Genomic DNA, 23042 nt, shown 5'->3' with positions numbered 1-23042 from the left:
TTGTTGGTTTTTTTTGTTTGTTTGTTTTATAATTGTAATTAATCTACCACCAGAAAATCATATGAATAGTTTGTTGGGCAGACTTGGGAAAGGTCAAGGCTTGTATCTTAGGAATAATAAGCCATGTATTTTAGGTATCTCAGCACTGCCACACCTCTGAATTTTACAAGATGTAGTCTGTTATAAAACTGTTAAAGTGCAGTTCTGTCCATATGTTACTCCTTATGTTATTTGGATAGAATTCCGTTAAATTCAGTAGCGGCAGCAGGCGGCTTATGAGTGGTGATGGCAGTACATATGCCAGATTCCATAGGCTGTGGTCCTGGCTATTTTGGTTTTTTTTTTAGCCGAATAAAATGATTCATTCCATGTATATTAAATGTTCAGTTACTTAGGATAAGACTTTGCAATTTCTTGTAATTCTAAATTTAATTCAATAAATGGAATCATGCCAATCATATAGCCCTGTGATTCCTGAAGCAGTTGAAGGATCCGTTTTCCTTAATGAACTTTGGACTTCATGAGCTACTTTTAGGGTTTGTGCCGGTTTCTAAATAGAAACCAACCGGTTGGTTGGCATTTTGCAGAAAGTTACTGCTGACATCTAGTGGTGTGCTTTGAGAGTACTAAACCCTGACAGATATGAAACCTTCAGTAAGTGAAACTGCTAACCTGATGCTTCGATGCTGCCTTTTCAAAATAATACAAGGTGACACTTCCTGTTATAAATAGCTTTCTTTGCTAGGGGTGGGGTGGAATATGCCAACAGCACCAATTGCAGCTCTATGCTTTTGAAATTATCTTACTCTCAAACAGAAAAGGGGATTCAATGCATTTCTCCTAACTTTCTTATAATAAAAGTACCTAAAATATTTCTCATAGTTCCATTATTAGGTCAGTTGCTAAATAATGCAGTACAAAAAAAAAAGTATTCAGGATCCATTATTTTTGTATCAATCTATTTGTATTTCAGCTATTAGCCATAGTAAAGCAGTGACTAATAGTTTCAGGTCTAAAAATCTCAAGGAATTTCAAGAAACCTATTCAGTAATTGCTTACATATTTGGCCAGGTAGTACTATATGAGATCAAATCTGCTGTCTTTACTACCTCCTATAGTTTGTCCAAATAAAAAAATCTTTTTTGTTTCAGTGCTTTTAATTTAAGGTTTTGGTTTGTTTCGATTTTTTCCCTGATACTAATAACACAAGGAATTCAAATCAGAAGAGATGCATAGTATCCACTGTCTTACAGTAAAGGAGATCACTTCCAAAGTAGATTCTTGGCAGCTAGAGAAACTTCAGTTATGTAGTTTGGAGGATACAAATAAGAGTTTTGAGACACTCTGGTTGATGCTATATACACATGCATTTGTTTTCACTACAGGCACAGATATTAGGTATATAGATTTAAGATGCTGAACTTCAGTTGAAGAGAAATTAATTTGATTTATGGTCATGTTTATGTAGATATGTGACCCTGATTTTACAAAGTATTTCCCAGTGTGATCAGGAGCTGGGATGAAGAACATAAAACCATACCCAGCTTGTGTGGTGCAATTAAAAGGAATCATTGATGTGAAGTGACTTTTAGACAACACAGCCTTGTGTACTTTATTTCCCCAATATGGATTCTACTTTATGCTTGACACAGCCATGCATCCTGAACTGAAGTAGGTTACTTACATAAGCTGAGACTTCATTCCTCGCCTAAATTTCAAGATGTCCAAAACATTGGAATTATTAACTAGACAGACACATACAATGGTAGAATTATAATTCTAGACATAATCTTTGGACAGTTAATACAAAATTTCTGATAAGTTGTGTTTATTCAATTGGGTAGTATTAGGACAAGGATGCAAGAGGCTCCTACTGCCTAACAGATGACCTTCAGAAGGTCAGCCTGTTTTAAATTTAAACTGCCAATAATCTTTGCATGCAAGTCTTATTTTCACATGTTCATGATCACAAACACTGTAAACATGGGAGAACAACATTGTGAAGAAACTGCAGTAAGGTTGAAGCAATAAAAAAAGGCAGTATTCCAAAGGGAAGGTCTCCAGGGAAGCTGGAACATAAGCATGGTGTTTTGGCTAAATACATGTTCTGGGTTTACTTTCCTCATCTTCAGTAGTGATGTCAGGGCTATGAGCTTCAGGCAGATGAAACCCACCAAACCTTTCTCAAATCTTCCAAGATTCATGCAAGACACATGCAGAAACTGCTGCTTCAGAAGGCTTCTAGTCAGTACAGAAAGCACTGCTTGGCAAGTTCCCCATTTTTTCCCCCACTGTGTATTGCTTCTACAGACTGTAATGCTACAACGTTAATGTAACAGTTTTTCACAAAAGTTTTTAATGCTCTTCTCACAACTTCCTCTGGCTGTCTGTCTCTTTACACTTGCTTTCTCCTTAAGCAGCTTCCAAGCAACTAGCCCTGCTTTCACCATCCAATAAGCAGAAGACAGAATTGAAACCTTAACAAAAAATAATAAACTAAATCTATGAGTAGAGATTTTTTTTCAGGCTATCTTCACATCCAGAAAAATATCAGAGTGCTAGTTTTTACCTGTTTTCTATTGATCAAATGAAAAGAAGCCTATAAACTCATCTTTAAAAGACAATTTCTGATCGTGCATAATGTCAATGACATGACTGCAACCAATAGACCAACGTGTTACATGTTTGCATTTTCCTTTTTGGAGAAACAGAAGACAGGGATTCTAAAATCTCCCATTCTTTTGTTAAAAATAGGTTTAGTTTCCTGAAAAAGTAATGCCGTAATCTCTGTATTGCTGAGCAACCCAACAATTCAGATAAGTGTGTGATATAATATCTGTAAACCATAAGCAAGCTATCAGTTGACAGGAGGCAATGTCTTGCTTCATGTGACAATTTCTCTAATAATTCTTTGCCCTGTAGATATTATAGACAGGTCTACAACAAATTTTCTTATTGTGGGACGCTACCATTGTCAAGGTATGTTCTCACTCCTGCAGTTTTCCTGTGCAATATTCTCTTTGCTTTTCAATTTGTACTGCAGATTTGGGGCTCCTCACATTGTAGGTAGTGTTTTGTGGTCTGTGACAGAGGCCTGTGCAGAGGTTTGATAGATCTTCCTGATCTAGACTGTCTGTAAAAGCAGGAAGCAGATCCCAATGACATGGATCGTTACCTACAGGTTTTATTTGGCTGTGTTGCTTGGCAAGATTTTCTGCAGAATGTAAAATAATCTCTTGAAGAATCTTCCTAGCTCTCAGTATCTTTTTTTTTAATTAACAATGATCAGTGATTGGTTGCATAACACAAGATTTCCAATAGATATTAAAAGCTAATTAGATTTAAGTAGTCTCTCTGGTGACCTTCAATCATCAGGTCATTTTGCATATTTCCTGTGTTATTAGCAGTGAGTGATAAATCCTTACTTCTGGTAAACTGGGTCAGAATTTACTCAATGTAACCTGCTGTTGAGCAAGCTGCGAGTCTTAGATGGAATTTTTCTATATACTCTGTCCTGACCCCTTGTCCTCAGGCTTCTTGTGTTTCTGTGTGCCTGGGGTGCTCTCATTACTGCAGCAAGGATCCATATTTTGACGATCCATTTTTTTTAAGCACTATATCTCACTTTCTGTTGTTTGTGTAAATGCATAACACACTGCAGGATTTCTTCTTGTCTTTACTGCCTATTTATATTATCCTCACGCACCCTCTGATACTTTAGAAAATAGAAACTCTACAGAAAACCAGTTTCCAATGTTACAGGCATGCTGCTTTAGTTGTGCTAAACAGAATGGTGACTCACACTTCCTTAACATTGTTCTGCAGTTTTACTTTCCCTAATGCAAATTAGTCTGAAAGTTATCCTCTTATTCCATTAAATTCTCCACAGGGTCAAAATTACAGCCAAGTTACTGGCATATCAGGTAATTAAATCCACTTATCAGGATGGTTAATGGAGAACAGCAGAGCTATTACCATGCAGGGGAACATATTTATATGCAAATGCCTATTTGTATTTACAAACAAATGTTTCAAAATTTATTTTGTCTGCTCAAAGCAACAAGCTGTAGGCAAGAGGAAACTGACCTCAAGGAATGCATTTTGTGCAGTACAGCAAATAACTGTAATAGTCTCTAGCTTCAACACACTGAATCAGGCCCAGTCACTTACAATTTGTTTTTAAAATATTTCCTTGAATTTCACAAATTTTAACAGATAAACTTTTGTCCATAATAGCAATACTTCCACTACTTGCATACAGCTTGGAACAATAATTAATAAATGAAATTGTAACTGTGTATCAACTGTTAAACCTAGTACTTTATTTAGCCAGTTACAATAAGACCCACTTCTCTATTTTTGGTGCCCTTGTTCTGGCTAGGAGAAGGAATTGAAAGATATTGTTCCATGCTTTATTTATAGATAAGAGTTTTCACATTCTTAATCTTAGAAAAACAACAGATGTTTAAGGTCTGCAGGTGAATTTGGTAATAATGTAACGCACAGGACCTCATATCTCAATCTGGCAATATTATAGTTAAAGCCTGAATTTTTGCCAGTAGTTATGGTTGACCTTTCTTTTTTTTTCTTCTCTGTGAATGATTTTCTAACTCTCTCTGTTTGTCTTGCAAAGAGAGGGCTGCAATGGCCCTGTAGACAATTGACCTAAAAAAGCTGTTGATTAGATTAAAGTAGCTTTTGTATTCACTTGGATTCAGAATTAAAAATAGAAATTTTAAACACCTGTAGAATCAAAGTTTTGTTCTAAGAACATGGAATCATGTTACTTCATCCTATACTTTTACTGAATTCATAATTTTTGTGTTACATTTGTTAAATTTAAAATTACACAGGTCACGTTTACCACTGCTAAAATAAAATCTAACATGAGTGAGGAAGTTGAAATTATTTGATATTTCTTCTTCAAAAACTTTGTCCAAGTAGTTCTTCCCCAGATACCAGAATCTGGTTTTATAAGGACTGTTACAATTTCTTTGGCTATCGTGCTCAGCAACCTCAAACCTGTAACTAAAATTGTATTATGTTGATTTCAGTAGTTAAAAGAAGGCACATTAAACAAAGCTGTGTTGGGAGAAATGTGCGAATATCCTTGAATTTTCACAATAAAACAAAGCATTTCCAAAATCCCACACAGTTAGATAGAATAGACGGAAGTAGGATCATCTCTGTGGAGTCCATGTAAACAATGATATTTCCACAAGGTTCACCATCAATATTCACTGCATTTAAAAGCATGCTCATGATTTGATTACTACCTTGTAAGGGAAGTTAGATGTGGCAACTCGTGTCTATGGCTGTTGTGATACACTTGAGAAACTTTTTAATACCTGGCAGCTGAGAGTGTCTCCTTTCATTGCAGTGAAATTTGATAGGGTTTAAAATATACTTATTTTCATAAAGAAAAAAAAAAACCTAAAGAGTAACTCATTGCTACTGTTTCCATATTTTCATGAGAGACATTAGAAAATAAGTGCGGACAAGACGTGCTTGGGCCATTGAAAAAAGCAATTTTGGATTTTGTTGGAGAATTTTGCTCAGAAATGGCTTAAAAGGCAGCTGTGAGGAGCAAATTCTCACAGCCTGTTTCTGTAAACAGCTAAGTTCTCAAGCCTGTATTCAATAACATGGAGGCCTTGAGAACTTTCATAACAGGGTGAGAAAATAAATCTTGGTTTCAATAAACAAACCACAGGTATTGAAAACAAAGGGAGGGGTTAGTGTTTGATCTGTGGCCTATGGTGAGCTCAAATTTTGCAATATGTATGAACTTAATTAACACGGTTATAAAAACGTGCCTTTTGGATCAATAAATGGAGTTCGATGCTGATCAACAAGGATGGGTCATCTCCCTTCGCTTTCAACAGGATTTGTTGTCAGCTGTCAGCACAGCCAAATTCCATCCTTGGATATGAGGAATTACAAAGTGTGGACTATCTGGCTGCTTTCACAGTTTTTGCCTTTTGTGCATCTTATTTTCTGTGAGCTCAAAGGGAATCTGAGTATTTAGATCTTTGAAGCCACAGTGACTCCTCAGGAAAAAAAATCTATGAAAAAAGATATTGGATAGAGATTTCAGTAAATGGAAAGTTGAAATACAACTGTGGTTATTTTAGATACAGGTTACCTTCAGAGTCCAGAGATTCCATTGCCTTAAAAACATAGTGGGAAAATATTTCAAAAAGTGGTAGGCTTGTCCTAATGTTTGCTCTTTGTGCTGCAAGCATGGCTGTAAATCAAATGATGGAATTTCTGCTTTATTATTAAATTTTGCTCTGTTCACAGTGAAACCATTTGGCATAGGAGCCACAGTACATGACCTGAATTGGGGTATAGATTTTCTGTTGTAATATATTGCAAAAAATTGCATGGCAATGTGCCAGAAAAAGGGGGAACAACAAAAAAGGAAGGGATTCTGAAACCAGACAATTAAATACTGGGGGAAGATGCTGTTAAATAGAAACTATTGCAAATAAAAAATATTTAATATGCATGCTTAATTAAGAAATCTGGATAAGAATAAGCTTTTAGGAAGGCTGTCACCTTTTGGGGAGAATTCTTGCAGGTACAAAAATATTTCCACAACACAAGAATATCTAAGTCCTAAATTCTAGCTTCTTTACTCCTTCCTTATGAAAAAAGGCTAAAATATTTAAGAGCAATAGTTATATATACATTAATCCAGTGCTGCAAGCATGAAGCATTGAGGGACCTCTTTTATAAAATAGTGGCATAATGAAGTGAAACATTTTGACCTTCTCTAACCCTGTCTAAAAGGTTAACTTAAAAGTTAGTGACTTCTCCTTTATCTGGCTCCAGGGTCCTCTTTTTGGGGTTGGAATTCCCTGGAAGCAAAGTAAAGGCATTGACATAATATATGTGCTAGTATTGATACATCCTTGCTGGAGCAGTGGAAGATGCAGTGAAAAGGGTTCCAAAGCCTTTGAAACTGTCCCAATAAAGAGAGGAGAAGTAGTGCTTGAACAGGAATCCATCCCAGAGCTGAATTCTCAGTTCTCTAATTTGGCTCCTGGCTAGGCTAAGTAAAGCAACCTAATCATAGTGAAATGAACTTTTGTGAATGCTCTTACAAGCCAGAATATTTCAGATACCTGTTCTGTTCAGGCAATGTGACCTATTCTGCAGTAGCAATTGATCTTTACAATAAGTGCAACACATCAGAAAAGTGTCAAAGCCGATGAGTCAAAGCTGTACTTTATCTCTGCATATTCACTGGCATTTTGAATGTTACTTCCAGGTGAAAAACACTTTAGTCAAAGCCACTGCTCTTGGCTGGCTGCTAGATATCTTAAATCACAAACAATGGCTGGAGTTTTCAGCTACCTGCCCAGGTCATGTTCCCAGATTTCATTCACAAGCACATTTTTTATTCCACAAGAGGAATTAAACAAAGAAATGAATGGAAGTAAATTCCTCTGTCTTTGAGGTTTGGGAGGATGCTAGTGAACACATTCTGCCTGGGAATCTCCACGTACTCTTTTCCACTTTTGTGTCCAAAAAAAGCCAATGTAATGTAATTTTTACAACTTGTAAATTAGCAGTATTGACTGAGCAGCCTTAGAAGAACTACTGGATCTAAAAGTCGCGTGTCCTGCTAGGTATTTCAAGAGCACAGTTAAACTTAGCTAAATTAATATAATCACAAGAGAAGAAGCATCTATTCTTGTCCCAGGAGGCACATCCAAGCTAACTCTGTGCCACACTATCCTCCCTACTAGTTGCCTTGATGTTGCAGGAAGTCCCCCGTCAAGACTTGACTCATATCTTTAATGTTCAGGTCTGCTCTTTCCTGCTTTTTTTCTCCTGGAAGCTGTGCTCACTTCCAGACATCTTTAAATTCTGTTTCCATGAACCTGTCCATTGCATAGGATATCTGAATCCAAGCACAACGAAAGGTCCTTTCACCTTTTGAGTGGCTGATAGTCATTGCAGTGTCTGCATGTGTTCTCTCAGTTTAGGTCTTCTCCCTGATACTTGCAGTGTGACTTGCAGTTTACAAAAACACTGAAGTCCCATTGTATTTACTGGGAACCATGTTAACCCATGTGCTAAGTTGATACACATTTTTGTATCTGAGGATGGGGTAAGATGAGTAGACTTCCTTTTTCCTAGGCTCAGTTTTTGGTGGCTCTGGCTGTGTTCTGTGAGATACTGCACATACATCCCCATCCTTCTGCATTTATAGACCAGATCAGCTTAAGCTGGGTCTGTGCAGCAGCTGGTTACACACTATTAAACATGTAAATGAACTGGCTGCATCTCCAGTATTTTGCCTGACTGTGTTTTGTCACCATTCAGAACCACCTCACTCAAGCTTACCCTGACCCCAGTGTGAGAGCCTTGCCTAATTTTTAAGCTGCTTTTTTTCTAAATTATTCCCTGGACATGTGGATTGCTTAACTCTGCCCTCCATTATGCGCTGTCATGTTCTTCCCAGCACTTGAAAGCATAAGTATAGGGTAAAGTAAGCTACACAGTGGTTATGGCAACTTGGGAACCTGATGAGACTGCACACTGCTGAAGTAAGCACAATTGTATCCACTTTGCTGCCTACCAACCATACTTACTGAATCTGCAATGGTTCTGTAAACCCTAGATTGTAAATTACACTGCAAAATGTTTACAAGAGCTTCATTGCTTTGAAATTTTCTGTACTAAAATAAATGTTCTTACCCCCAGTGCAAGAGCTCCAAAAGAATGGAGATTTTGACCAACCATGTGCTGTTGTCTCCTTGAGCCTTGGATATTTTTGAATGGCTAGAGTGTTGAAAAAGCCTTAGTGAAAAAATTAACAGTTTCAGCATCATTAGATGGTTTTCCTCCATTGTGCCTGGGGCAACTGTAGCTTCCTAATAGTCTCTTATGTGTATAGGGAAGAGAGGTTTGAGAAGCAATAAATTGTGAGGTAAGACCAAAGATCATATTTTTTCTGTAGTTATGAGTATGGCGTAGGGAGAGATAAAATACCTGAGAGTATTGCTATGCTGGAATAGTGATCTACAAATATTTTTAATTATTATGTTTCTTACCATCAATGTGATCTTCTATGTTCTAAAGCAGCAGAATAACAACACACAAAGCAAAAAATTCTCTTCAGATTAACTTAATGTGACTTCAGCTGGCTGTCCTTCTGATCAAATGACCTTATCCTGACCCGAGCACACTGGACAGCATGGAAGAGAAATTTACTCTTCCCACACCAGGGAGAAAGGGAGGATCAAGGTTTAACTATAAAATGGGAATGAAAGGCTTTAGAGCCTTTCAACTCCAAAGGATCTTGGCTCTGGTCTCAGTGTGTGCTCCAATTCCAAGAATAAACATTAATTTATTATATCCAGCAATTGCTGAAAGAATTCAGAGAACAGAAGTGGGAAGTAAGGGCCCTAACCTCATTGTTATCCAGCCCATCTCCCAGCCAGCCTCCTCCACAGCAAAAATGTTGGTAGTCCCATATTTAGGGTAGAAACCAGCACAAGCTCCCTCCCTCCCCAGAGCTCCTGATGGGCAGGCAGTTAACACCTTGCTGCAGGTTATAATTTCAAACACGTCTCATGAGAAATTAAAGCCTAACTTTATTCTTTTCTGGATTAGTCTGCAGCTACCCAATCTTCACTTAAGAGGGGACAGCACAATTACTTAAAAATGTCAGGTGACCTCAGCAGTTAATGTACCCTACATATACTGGATCAGTTCTGCAGAATATTCATGAATGCCAAAGTAGTTGAAGCAATAGCATCCTGTCATGTTCAGAAGGTGGTACTGAGAAAGTCTCCTCCAGGAAACTGATGGTCAGGTTCTTTGGAAATTAGGGGCACACAGATTCACAAACAGTATCAAGAGGACACACATATGAAAGCTGTACCTGAAACTTTAACTTGGACTTAAAAAAAAAAAAAAAAGTTGTTGGTTTCTTTTTAATTAAATATGAAATATTTTATTTCTCTCTTAGAAATTAAATATATTACTATCTCACATAACCAAATTCCCTTTTAAAGGGAATACTGTACATGGCTCTGTAGGAAACATTGTTGCTGTTTCTACTTTAAAAAACTTATGTCAGTAATCTATCAGTCAGGATATTGGCTTTTGGTATATGCCTTTGGGGATTTTCAGACACTGGAAATAGCCAGGAATAAATTATATCTGAGTTTTAAATAGGATGGCGTGATGCTGCTGCTCATCTGTGATAAATCTGTGTGTTTCAATCTGTTTACTTGTGGTCAGCATCCACAAGCAAAAGCCGGACTGTGAGGTTAGGAGCTATTCCCAACCCTCAGCACCTCCGAAACCTTTCATCTCAGGAGGTTCGCTGCGAATGGGGCACCCGCGGCTGCCGCTGCCCGGGATGTTCATCCTGCCGGCTGGCCGGGATGCTGATCCCGCCGGCTGCCCCGGGATGTTCATCCTGCCGGCTGCCCCGGGATATTCATCCCGCCGGCTGCCCCGGGATGTTCATCCCGCCGGCTGCCCCGGGATGTTCATCCCGCCGGCTGCCCCGGGATATTCATCCCGCCGGCTGCCCCGGGATGCTGATCCCGCCGGCTGCCCCGGGATGTTCATCCCGCCGGCTGCCCCGGGATGTTCATCCCGCCGGCTGCCCCGGGATATTCATCCCGCCGGCTGCCCGGGATGCTGATCCCGCCGGCTGCCCCGGGATGTTCATCCCGCCGGCTGCCCGGGATGCTGATCCCGCCGGCTGCCCCGGGATGTTCATCCCGCCGGCTGCCGGAGCCGCCCCGCCGCTCCCTTCTTCCCTCGGAGCGCCTGGCCGCACTTTCGCTTTCACTTCTTCCGGCTCTGGGCAGAGAGCTTCCTCACGGTTTTCGTGTGCTGAGAAGCGAGTACAGAGGTGGGATGCTTCCAGACCCAAGGGGTAAAGCCCGTAGAGGTAAGTCGGTTAAATTCTTCACTTCTTAAAAATAAATGTAAATATTGAGGTGCAAAGGTAAAGCGCTGCCCAGGAGTTCGGGTGATTTCCTTGATCCTGGATTTTTCTTCACTTGCAAGTTAGCCAAGTCAGTGCCAGTTTTTAAAGTTCTTGCTCATACTGTTAAAACTGTATTTCTTTCTTTTGCCCATCTGAAACGCTGTCTATGAAGTTTGATAATGGGTGTGTGCTTTCTTCACTGGACCCCCCCAGGCAAAGCTAAAACACCTGAAGTTGGTTTCAGACTTCTTACAATGAAAAATCCAGGAAAAGGCAGCCCATTGGGCCTCGCTGGAAGTCAGCTAAAGAACCTGATTTGTGATTGCGCAGTACATTTCTTCCGCCTTCTAAACTTAAAGGTGAGCCTGGCAACAATTGCTGCTGCACCCAGCAGCTGGCTGATCACTGTAAAACTAGCCCTGAGAATGATGCAGACCAGGATGCAAGCTTCTGTCACAGATAAAACTTCCCTTTTGTTTTCCTTAGTGTTTCCAGCAGTTGGGGTGCAGAGAAAAGAGGTAGGACAAGTGGTCCTTTATTTTCTCAGCCACGGGGACATGGGTGCTGTGCTTGGCAGCAGCTGCAGCGGGCCAGGCTGTCTGCAGCACCAGGAGTTTGTTGTCCCCTTCTCCTCCCCATTAACCAGTGGCAGATGAGTGGAGACCCAGGCTATAAGAGCTGCAGGATGTGGGTCAGCTTGACATGCAGTACCCAGCAGGGAATTGTTTTTTCATTAAGGTTTATTTTAATCCATCTTTTGTAGTCCTTTTGTAGTCCTGTGTGTGCCTTTGCAATGTTTTATGTCCCTCTATCCCTTGCTTGTATGCCCACTCACGCTGGATTATACAACTGTTTCCCCTTAGATGGCCATGTTGCTCCCAAAAGGCAGCCATGAGATTCCCCTCTGGCCACTCTAATGTGACTTTTGCCACTGGAGCAGTCCTGATGCATGCCCTCTGAAAAGGCAGGTCAGCTATGGAGTCAAACTCTGCTGGGGTCTGACCTGCTAAGCTCCTGTTTGGCTGCAGGTTGCAGTGTCAACTCCTTGGAGCGTTTTGTTATGCTAGTGGAAATTTGTCTCTTTAGAAAATAACAGTTATGAAGAATTCTTCCCTTTTTCTATACAAATGTGCAGGTTTAATTTCTCATTTCTTGTTTCATTGTTTGCTAAAGCACGATACTCTAATGTGCTCAAAGCTCAATCATATTAATTAAACACAGCATCCTAGCAAAAGAAAGTGGGAGCTGCAGAAGAAAGCAAGCTCACACTTCCCATGAGTTAGTCTTTTGAGAAGCTCTTCTAGCTTCCTGCTAAGTCTAGGCAGGTTTATTCCCATCTATAGCCTGTTCTGTACTGGGGCACTAATAGCCTTCTCTGCCTGGGAGCCCGTCCTGCTGAGACTGAACTAATTGGTAAATTGAGGTTGGCAGGTAGGTTCCAAGTTTGTTGGCAGAAGGCCATACAGATAAGTGTGTATAAGACTGTGGAGACACTGTCAGACATCAGGGTTGAAAGTATAAGCTTTCTATTTTTTAAAAAAGAAAAATATTGAAGACAGGAGCCTAAGCTTATTGTCCTGTGCTACAGCATGAAAAAAACATTCTGGCAAGCACTCACAAAGTATGTTCTCCCTCTACTAAGGATTAATTCTGTGGAGAATAATATGGAAGATACAGAGGACTCTTCTTTTGATTAGAAGAAATTCCATTTAATTAGGCAAGCTCTATGACTCCGAAGACTAGTCAAACCCTTGTCAGTTCACACAGCTCTGTTCTGATCAGAATTTTTATGGAATCAATTTTCTTTCTTTGGGCAGTAAAGTTTCATTACAAGATCACCAGGTGAATTTAAATCTAATGGATACTAAATGGAAAATGAACAAAATATGAAAAAGCCTAAGATTCATTAGAAATGTAATGACAAAACAGGTATAGCCATTGAAAATTAGAATTTCAATGTTGATACCCTAATCTAAATGAACAAAAGATATAGGGTGGAGTATATGAATTCTTAAATGTATAAGTTTTCCTGAAAGTATTTGGATAATTATATTGAATCTAGGGGCAGTGTCTCCTCTACACCTTGGCTGTTACCGATTTCTTTCTCTGATTAAGTTGGTGCTGATTTATTTTTTGTGTTCTTACTTTCTCATATATGTTTCTATAGCCTGGTATTCCTTCTTTCTCTATAAGATGGAAAGACAGATAGAATTTTGTGTGATTGACTTGTAAAATAAAAACTGGCAAGAACAGTAAAAGAAACAAGTGGTATATTACGTATTTTTACTGCATATAACTGTAAATATTTTAGATGTAATTAAGCTCAGAGATCAGTTACTAACATTGAGAGGCTTATGTACAATTTGTCATATTTATTGTATTTTATGAATGTTAAAGCAATGCCAAATTAATCAGAAAAGAGAAAGCAACTGGAAATTTTCATCGATAATAGATAAAGTTGGTAGCTTTTTGAACATACCTATTTTTGTGCGAGACAATATTATTGCTTTTAAATAAAAGTATTTATTTAGAGTGATTATTAGACATAACTCTTCTGCAGAAGTAAATGCAGAAGAAGTTCATGGATTAAAACCACTGACTGCTTGCTCAGTATGAAATCACATATTTTTTAAGACTTGCTTGCTTAGCCTTCAGCTGAAGACGCAAGTCATGTCAAAATGATTGTAATTTGCAGTGTTCTTTTTGCCTTTGCAGATAGAATGATGCGAAACGCTATTCTTTGGTGGAGCAGCTTATGTGTCAGACTGATGTTTGTCTTCTGGCCGTGTGCATCAGCTGGAAAACAGTGTCATATCCAAAATGAAATGGCTGACTGCAGTCACCTAAAGCTGACTCAAATTCCCTCTGATCTTCCAGACAATATAACGAGTTTGGACATTTCTCATAATCAGCTAAAACAGCTAGGTCCTGTAAATTTGACCAAGTACAGCCAGCTGGTTTACTTGAATGTAGGCTACAACAGCATCTCTAAACTGCAACCAGAATTGTGCCAAAATGTGCCCCTGTTGCAGATTCTGAAGTTAGAACATAATGAATTGTATAAGCTCCCTGACAGAGTCTTTGCTTCCTGCACCAACCTGACTGAGCTCAATCTAGGATACAACAGACTAAATATAAAAAATCATCCTTTCAAAACCCTGAAGGTAAGAGTTAGAAATGCACCTTTTCATGTAAATAAAGTATAAATGGGGAATTTACTGTATTTTCCGGTGTTATACAGAACTGCTTTGCTATCTCAAAATACCCAACATATAATCTTTCACTGATTTTTGCTGAAGAAGAGGCCTTGTGGCTTCTTCTGGTATAGCATGTTGGAGTCTCAGTCATCTTTGTGATCAATGCTCTCCATTCCTCTTTCTGTATTGCATCCCTTTGAAGCATCTCTCCCATGCAGGCTGTGTGCTGAGCCAGTAGCAGCAGCAGATGATGACAATATTGAAGTGGATGCTGTGAAATCTGAGCTGCCTGGGTAGCTGGTAGCCTCAGTTCTCAAAGTTGAGGTTTAAATATTCAAACCAGGAAGGCCAGTGCTTAGGCTGAATGTATCTCTCAGGACTTCAAGAACTGAGAAAGAGTAAAAATGTTTTTATTGTACCTTTGCTTTCTCTGCTAGTTTACATGTGGTTAAATATTCGTGTCTGTAGCAGAGATTGGGGGACCACCACAGAAAGCAGGAAAGGACTATTTCACTGTCTTTGTACCAGGCAGGACTCAGGCAAAATGAAGAGCCTAAGGACAAAAAAAAGTAAAGTAAGGACAATGTGTAGGTACTAATTGTCACTCAGTGTTCCAATGAGTATGTATGTGGTTTTGAATAGGTCTGAACTTTCCTGCTAAACTCAGTATTCCAGTTCAGTTGCATGAAGTGTACTTGCTTGCACTGTAGGACTGCTGGCACTAAATACAGTGAGTGCAACCAGCTTCCATGTTGGGAACTTCACCTTCCTCATTCCATTTATGGGACTGGACCATGCTGAAAAAGCACGGAATGCAATATCTAATACTGCAGTAGTTGTAACTACAGCCATCTGTAGGCTTTTGCATTTATCACTTTATATGAGTGAGGGCCTTCAGTGAATCAAGGAGCTTTAATTTAATCTACTTTGGTTTGCAGTAGATACTTTAGCAGGTTAATACCATTAATACCATGAAAGTTACTGGTGTGAAAAATATAGAATACTTCTTTCAGCAGGAGCTTGAAAGCTGCCATTTCTGTATTGCAAATTTATTCTGAGTGTAGTATCGCAACTAATTTCTAATCAGTTGTACTTTAATGAAATATTTCTAAATTTTTTGTGTATTGCATAAAATAAAGATTAAAAATTAATTTTATACCTTTTTTCTTGCATATTCTCTCCAGAACTTGAAAATTTTGGACCTATCTCATAATTCTTTGAAGTCAGCCAATTTAGGATTGGAGCAACAGTTGGAGAAACTTCATGAACTCATGTTGGGGAGCAACCAAATCACTGAGTTGAAAAAAGAAGACTTCAGTTTTCTTAGCAACACCTCATTAAATAGTCTTGATTTGTCATCAAATCCACTAAAAGAGGTAGGAAGTATTTCAACAGAAATTTAACAGGTGTAAGTATAAAATGGAACTATTCTGATTTGCCCTTTATGGTTGTATGGCATTTACATTACAATTTTGATCCAGTGAGGTCCAAAACCCATTCCATTTTATACAGCATTCCTCCTGACCTCCAGCAGTGATTTACAGAATTACTGTTTTGCCACTGAAATTGGCACAGGCTGGTTTCATATGGGCTGGTTCCATGTAGATCAGAGGTCTCAAGCAAAACCTAAATTGAGACGCTCTTAGAATCCTTAGCAGGTATTTTCTGTGCAGAACTATTTTTGCACGTGATGAAGGTGAAGGGCTGACGCACTTTCTAAGTGGGTATAAAGTGTGGTAATATGCAAGTCTGGTTATACAATCTAGGTTTCACTTCTCAGTTAATCAAAGAGAGCGTTCAACTTGAGGCTGTGGGAACATCAGAGAAATAATCATTCCAGAAACATATACCTATTCCTTAAAAAAAAACCCCACGTGGGTGCTTTGTCTTCCACCTGTGCTCTCTGACCTGCTTCTCAGTGTTTTGATTCTTTGAAGAGTGATGGTTAAGTGTGGCAATTCTAAACTGGTTGACTCTCAGCATATGAATACTGAATATGCATTGAATTTCCTTGGTTCGTTTGGTTTTTGTTTGTTTCTTTTGCTTTGTTTCCCAGTTGATTGATCTCTAAAAAATATGTACACCGAACCTACAAGAATATTTTAAAGTGGTATAAGTTTGTATCCATGCTAAGAGTGAATCCCACCATCCTCTTTCACTTGGCCTCTTCATCCCTCCCTCTTTCTGATACCAGCTTTTATGAGGCTTTGTGCTGGATCACTGAGGAAACTCTACAGGTGTTTTGGCTTGGTTAGCTTGTAGTCACACTGGTTCCCTACCTGATTCACTGTGTGACTGCAAGTGGGGCTATTCTGGCACAAGGGTACAGGGTGTGGATGAGTAAATGGCACTACTTTTTTCCTGGGCCCTGCTACTTTGTGCCAGTTTCAGCTGCTCTGGTTTTACAGTACTGCTATCTAAAAAGCAGCCTTATGCATTTGAATAATTCTGAAAAATGGAGTATTTAATCCCTCACCTGTATGTTAATCAAGATGAGGGGCCAGCACTATGATAAAAGCTTGTGATCCATATTGTGAAAGCAAGTGTGTAGTATTAGGTTTCATATTAGCTTCAGTTTGCACATAGAAACTGGGTTTCTTCTTGTTTGTCTGCAGACCTAATAACTAGTAGATTATTATACCTAGCAGATATCAATAAAAGAAATTTGAAAAAAGATATAAAAAATTTTAAGATACTTCTAGAGAAGAAGTTTTGGTTATTGGATTGAAACTTGCATCTCACTAAGCCACTTTCTGTCTTCTTCTGAAATAATACTACTCAGATTTATGATAATCATGTTATAAGTGATAGAACTATTGTCACAAGAAGTGTAAACTCCATAAAGTGTTTGTCTGAACTTGGCTGTGAAGCAATCTGAGTGTAGGAGTTCTATTCTTCTAAGAAATTGCATTTGAAAGCCTTTCCAAGTTTTTGTTTTATTGGTCAACTTATATCCTTCTTGTTTAGCTCAAGTTTTTTTTCTTATCCTTTCAGTTTCATACGGGATGCTTCCATACAATTGGAAATTTGTGTGGCCTCATACTGAACAATGTTGAACTTGGTGAAAATCGCACAAAGAAACTTTGTACAGAATTGTCAAACACAGCAATTCGAAACCTCTCACTAAGCCATGTGAAACTTTCCTACATTGGCAAGTCAACTTTCCAGGGACTGCAAGGAACAAATCTTACAATTTTAAACCTTTCCCAAAATTCTCTCTCTGTCATAGAAAACGATTCATTTCAGTGGCTTTCAAGTTTACAATACTTAAACCTGAAGATTAATAATATTCATGTAACTTCGCGTTTATTTTATGGATTATCCAACCTTAAATATTTGAATCTCATAAACTCACTTGCTGGGAAAATTGAAGATTTTTCTTTTCATTGGCTATACCACCTGGAGTACCTTATAATGGATAATAACAATTTTCCAGGAATTACTGCTAACATGTTCACAGGTCTGAATAACCTGAAATATCTGAGTCTCTGCAACTGCAACATAAACTTACAAAGAATAACTAATAAAACATTTTCATCACTTGCTAATTCTAGCTTACAGGTTCTCAACCTCACAAAAACCAGAATCTCTACAATAGAAAGCGGGGCATTTTCTTCCCTGGGACACCTGAAAATTCTTGATCTTGGTCTCAATGAAATTAGTCAACAGCTTACAGGTCATGAGTTTAAAGGTCTCAATAATATACAAGATATTTATCTTTCCTATAATAAAAACTTGACTTTGCAAAGCGAATCATTCATTTTTGTCCCAGGCCTTAGAAAACTGATGCTGAGGAAGGTAGGCTGCAGTAATCTGGCCTTTTCTCCTTCACCTTTTCATCCTCTACGAAACCTAACTGTCCTGGACATCAGCAATAACAACATAGCAAACATACAAGAAGACTTGTTTGATGGACTTGACAAACTTGACATCCTGGACTTGCAGCACAATAATTTAGCCCGGCTTTGGAAACATGCAAATCCAGGTGGCCCTGTTCTTTTTTTAAAGGGTCTTCCCAATTTGCAGATTCTTAATTTAAAATCAAATGGGCTTGATGAAATTCCAGTTCAGGTTTTCAAGGGTCTGTTTCAATTAAAACACTTGGATTTAGGCTCAAATAATTTGAATTTGCTTCCAGCAACTCTGTTTGATGACCAAGCCTCTCTGAATTCATTGAACCTTCAGAAAAATCTGATAACCTCAGTTGAAGAAAAAGTATTTGGTCTACCTTTCAGGAGCTTGAGAAAACTAGAGATGGATTCCAATCCCTTTGATTGTACCTGTGAAAGCATTGCTTGGTTTGCTGATTGGCTTAATGAGACCCAAGCAGATATACCCGGATTGAGGTCCCAGTACATTTGCAACACCCCACCTAAATATCATGGTAGTCTGGTTCTGTATTTCGATAGCTCAGCCTGCAAAGACAGTGCTCCATTTAAACTTCTTTTTGTGATCTCTACCACTATTGTGACACTATTCATTTTTATCGTCCTTACCATCCATTTTGAAGGGTGGAGAATAGCTTTCTACTGGAATATTTTAGTCAATCGAATGCTTGGTTTTAAAGAATTTGAGAGACAACAGGAACAGTATGATTATGATGCCTATGTTATTCATGCAAGAGAAGACAAGAATTGGGTGTCTAAAAATTTCATGTCTCTGGAAAAAAATAACCACTTTGAAATTAAGTTTTGTTTAGAAGAACGGGATTTTGAAGCAGGTGTATCTGTATTTGAAGCCACAATTAACAGCATAAAAATGAGCAGGAAGATTATTTTTGTTGTGACTGAACACCTTTTACAGGATCCCTGGTGTAAAAAGTGAGTAGGATTTGAAATTTTATCTGGAAGAGGAAAAAATTTTTTAAGAGATATTTTACCAAGATAAGTTTTTAGTTGTAATTTAATAAAAAATACCATTTAATGAAAAATACCAACTCAAAATCTACTTCAGTATATTTACCTAATATATTGTAACTTCAAAATAATTCCTAAGTTAATAAAGTTAATTGTTTCACACATATGGTAGTGTACATTTGAATATCTAAGTCAATGTTTTAGGCATTTTCTTGGGTGTTTTTTGTGGGTTTTTTTGTTTGTTTGATTTAGTTGTTTGGGTTTTTAGATTTGTTTTTGTTGTGGTTTTTTGGTTTTTTGTTTGGTTGGTTTGTTGGGGTTTTTTTTGCTTTCGGGGCTTTTTGGGAGGGGTCTTTTGTTTAGTTTTGTTTGGTTGGGGTTTTTTTCCCAAAAGTCAAGATGATACCTTTGCAGTTTGCTTTCCTTAAATCACACATTTGAAGAAGAGCAACAATGAGTGCTAGAATTGAAAGATGGTTTTTGTTTCCCTTTAAGTTAGTCTTTTCACTATTCTTATATAGTGGTCTCATAAAGAAAGGGATTTTGCTAAACAAGGCAATATCAAGACAGTACACTTAGGTTATATTTTTAGAGCATTCTTTTATTTTTTTTTAGTTAGAGGCAACTTTTAATTTAAGGAAAGTAATAACCATTGTATATCACAAAATAGATACTAAGATCCCATTAATCTTTTCTTTCTCTTTCACATAAAAGAAAACACTGATTTTTGTCTTATTTTTGCTTCAGTTTCAAGGTATATCATGCTCTCCAGCAAGCCATTGAACAAAGTCGGGACTCCATCATACTGATCTTTCTTGATGATATCCAAGATTACAAGTTGTATCATGCACTTCACCTGAGAAGAGGAATGTTCAGATCTCGCTGCATCTTGAACTGGCCAGCCCAGAAAGAACGAGTCAGTGCATTTCATCAGCAATTAGTGATGGCACTTAAATGTAGAAGTAAAGTGCACTGATTTTTGAACTACAGATTTGAATTATGGGGCCATTTCATTGTGTACTTTCTACCACTGGAAAACTAGCAAGCCTTCATGAAGGTCTGAAGAAGTTTGTCATCCTGTAAATATATGTAAGGGGCACTATCATTTAAATTTATTTGTTTATATTCCTATTTTTGCTGATATTTTAATTCAGCTGCACTGAAGTGATGTTAAAAGAAATCATGGTGGATAGTCATTTCAATCAGTGTATTGAAAATGTGGTAGAAATTCTGAAAAGCAGTGAGAATCACTGATGTTCTATGAAATGATGTAGGATAGAAAAGACAGACTCTTTAAGGGGATATACAAAAGAAAATGCATTAATGATAAAACAGCAAAATCTTTATAGAAGGTAGAGTGGACACTAGTTCTTGCTTTTGAAACATGGGGGATTCAATGCCTCCAGCTGGAAAGCTTTCCTTGTGAAACACATTAAGCAACACAGAAAATTACTTCTGTAATTCAAAACAAGAATTTGCAGTTCAAAAGTGAGTTTCAAAGTGAGCAGCTTCAAAGTGGGTTTTAATACCTATGTGATTATGCCTTCTGGGGGGCTAATACTGGTTGCTATCAGAAAGTGACTTTCAGGCTGATGAGTCAAATGATTTAATAAATTTGGTATCAGGAAAAAAAATTTTTGCTCTTCTCTGGTTAAATTCAGAGAGCTGGCAGGACATTAACACTGAGAGGTGTCACCTTGATTCTTAGAATGCACACAAAACTGTATGCAGGCCTGTACACAGAACTTGAAATCAATGTGAAACATGGCCAAGGCACAACTGCTGCACCTATATAAAATTAATAAAGGCACAGATGTTTCTATAATATAGCCAGAAGACAACTTTGTGGAGAAAGTGGTGCTACTGCAATTTCATTACCAAAAATTTTGTTAATGGTAAAGCAACAACAACAAAAACAAAGAAATCATTTTAAATAGTATCAGAAACATTATTGTGACCACAGGTAGAGGTGGAGTGGGAAAAAAATTTCAGCGCTAGATTAATTACAGTTTTTTTGTATCCCTTTATACACAGCTTTGCCTTTGATAGCTAAAAACAAAACTGTAAAAAATCAGATAGAATCCTGCAGTTTATTTCTTGCATATTAAGCTAGGTTTTTCCTGAGCATATTTTACAGAAGCGTGGGCTAGATGGCAATTGCCAGGGCATTAAGCTTCAAACATATGGGCTAGTAGCTTGATCTGGAGAGAGAGCTGAGGCTGAGCAAAATGTGCTTTCAAAAGTGTTTATAATGTTTAACACTGGCTAAAATGATGGTGAATCTGAGCACAAGTTATTGTAAATTAGACACAAGTCAGTCATTTGTATAGTTTTGTTAATATTTAATTGCTACTACAAGGACCTTTTAAAACTTTGTCAGCTTTTAGTCGGTCTGTGATCCTTCAATAGCTCAGGAATATTTTTAAATTGCTTTTTTCCCCTAGCATTTCCCTCATCAACTTCAATACCACTGTTGCTACAAGAATGCTGTTTTACCGCTTTAGAAAACAGTTCTGTACTTCACATTTAAAACTGCTTTTTTCATTATTTGCTATATGTGTAGATGAAAAATTGGGTTTTAACAGGTTTCCTATTGTCCCATGATGATAAAAACCTAAACAAGACAAATAATTAGTGAAATAGAATTTTTTCATGCACTGGAATAGTGAAGGGGGTGCAGATGTCTTCACTTGCCTGGGAAGTCCTGAGTGAAAACAAAACAGGCTTTGTTTACAGCTGAAGTGATAGATGATGATTCCCTAATTACAGTAATAGGATTATCCCCATTGTGATGCTTTCATCTCATCTTTCTCACCTTTTCAGGCGAAGTGACAAATTCTTTCTTCAAGCTTAGGCCATGAAAGTTGAGGAGGCAAGTTGGTAATTATGGTGTGCCAGGTATGCACCATATCAACTGTTCTTTCTCTTATTTAAAGACTAACATGTGACAGGGTTCCTATCCTGAATCTGCAATGACACATAGCAGCAGAATTTCTCTTTCCACATTAACATAATTTGTTTAGAAAATGCTAGTAGTTCACATGGATATTATTGGTATTCACATGGATATTAAAAATGACATAAAGATGAAGAGAACACATGGAGAAATGCTGCGGTGAAATGTGATACAAGAGGTCGGACTAGATTATCTAATGGTCTTTTCTGATTCTTAGAGCCTGACAAATGACAGCATGTCTAAATTCTTAAAGATTTTTCTAGTTACTACAAAAGTCTCCAAAATTGGTTTCAGAAGAGTGAAAAAAATCTTATAAATGCTTAGTTTTGTAAAACAGCTAGGAATACAAAGAAGTACTGGGTGATGAATGAAAAATCCCTTTAAATTATAAAAATATGATGAATACATTCTAAACAGTTATTTTAGTACATAGATGCAGTTTAAAATAATCTACCACAATAATAGACATTATAAAGGTTCACAATGTATAAAATAATAAAAAAAAACCTGGTTCATAATGTAGAAAAAAAAAAGGCACACAAATAATAATCACAGGGCCAGTGATAATCATCAGTTATACCAGACCTAAAATTTTCCTATAAATTTTTCCTGTTTTTCTGAAAGTTACTTCTAGTCTGCTCCTCTTTGTTTGACAAATTTATTGAGATAAATGAATGGGCTTAACATGGCTAAGAGTTGTGCTTTCAGTATTCACAGTCTTTATCTGAGCTGGGCAGTCTCATTGCAGTGGGCAGCATGAAATTACATTATGTTGATTTGCTGATGAGTTGAACACCAAATAAATGAAAAGTAGTTCACTTGTAATATCAAAGATGTTACATAGGACTAAAGAGAAGCCATTTGTATTGAAAGCAGAATATATAAAGGACTTGAGTGAGGTAGAATGCTCAAGTCTGGAGATTTGGAGTGGAACCTGATGGTTTCCGCAGATCTTGAATGACAGGGTGTGATGGTTTAGGAATACTATTCCCCAATTTAGTGTTCTAAACTGTGTGCTGCTCGCTCACTCCTCCCTCCCCCTGGCAGGCTGGAGAGCAGAACTGGAG

At 37.9% G+C, this 23042-nt stretch overlaps 1 protein-coding gene across 1 annotated transcript in view; it reads left to right on the top strand.

The window, feature by feature from the left end:
- The window catches only part of TLR3 (toll like receptor 3), a 35972-nt gene extending 13304 nt beyond the window's left edge, over nt 1-22668 (top strand). Inside the window, exons 2-5 of the mRNA XM_059470760.1 lie at nt 13682-14130; nt 15348-15539; nt 17158-18983; nt 19767-22668. Of these exons, the coding sequence (XP_059326743.1) occupies nt 13682-14130; nt 15348-15539; nt 17158-18983; nt 19767-19995 (2696 nt within the window). The 3' untranslated portion in view covers nt 19996-22668. The remainder of the gene's footprint in view (nt 1-13681; nt 14131-15347; nt 15540-17157; nt 18984-19766) is intronic.
- Nucleotides 22669-23042: the final 374 nt, after the last annotated feature.

This window comes from Ammospiza nelsoni, chromosome 4, assembly GCF_027579445.1.
Source record: "Ammospiza nelsoni isolate bAmmNel1 chromosome 4, bAmmNel1.pri, whole genome shotgun sequence".
Classification (NCBI taxonomy): Eukaryota; Metazoa; Chordata; class Aves; order Passeriformes; family Passerellidae; genus Ammospiza; species Ammospiza nelsoni.
This window is presented reverse-complemented; position numbering and strand designations above follow the sequence as displayed.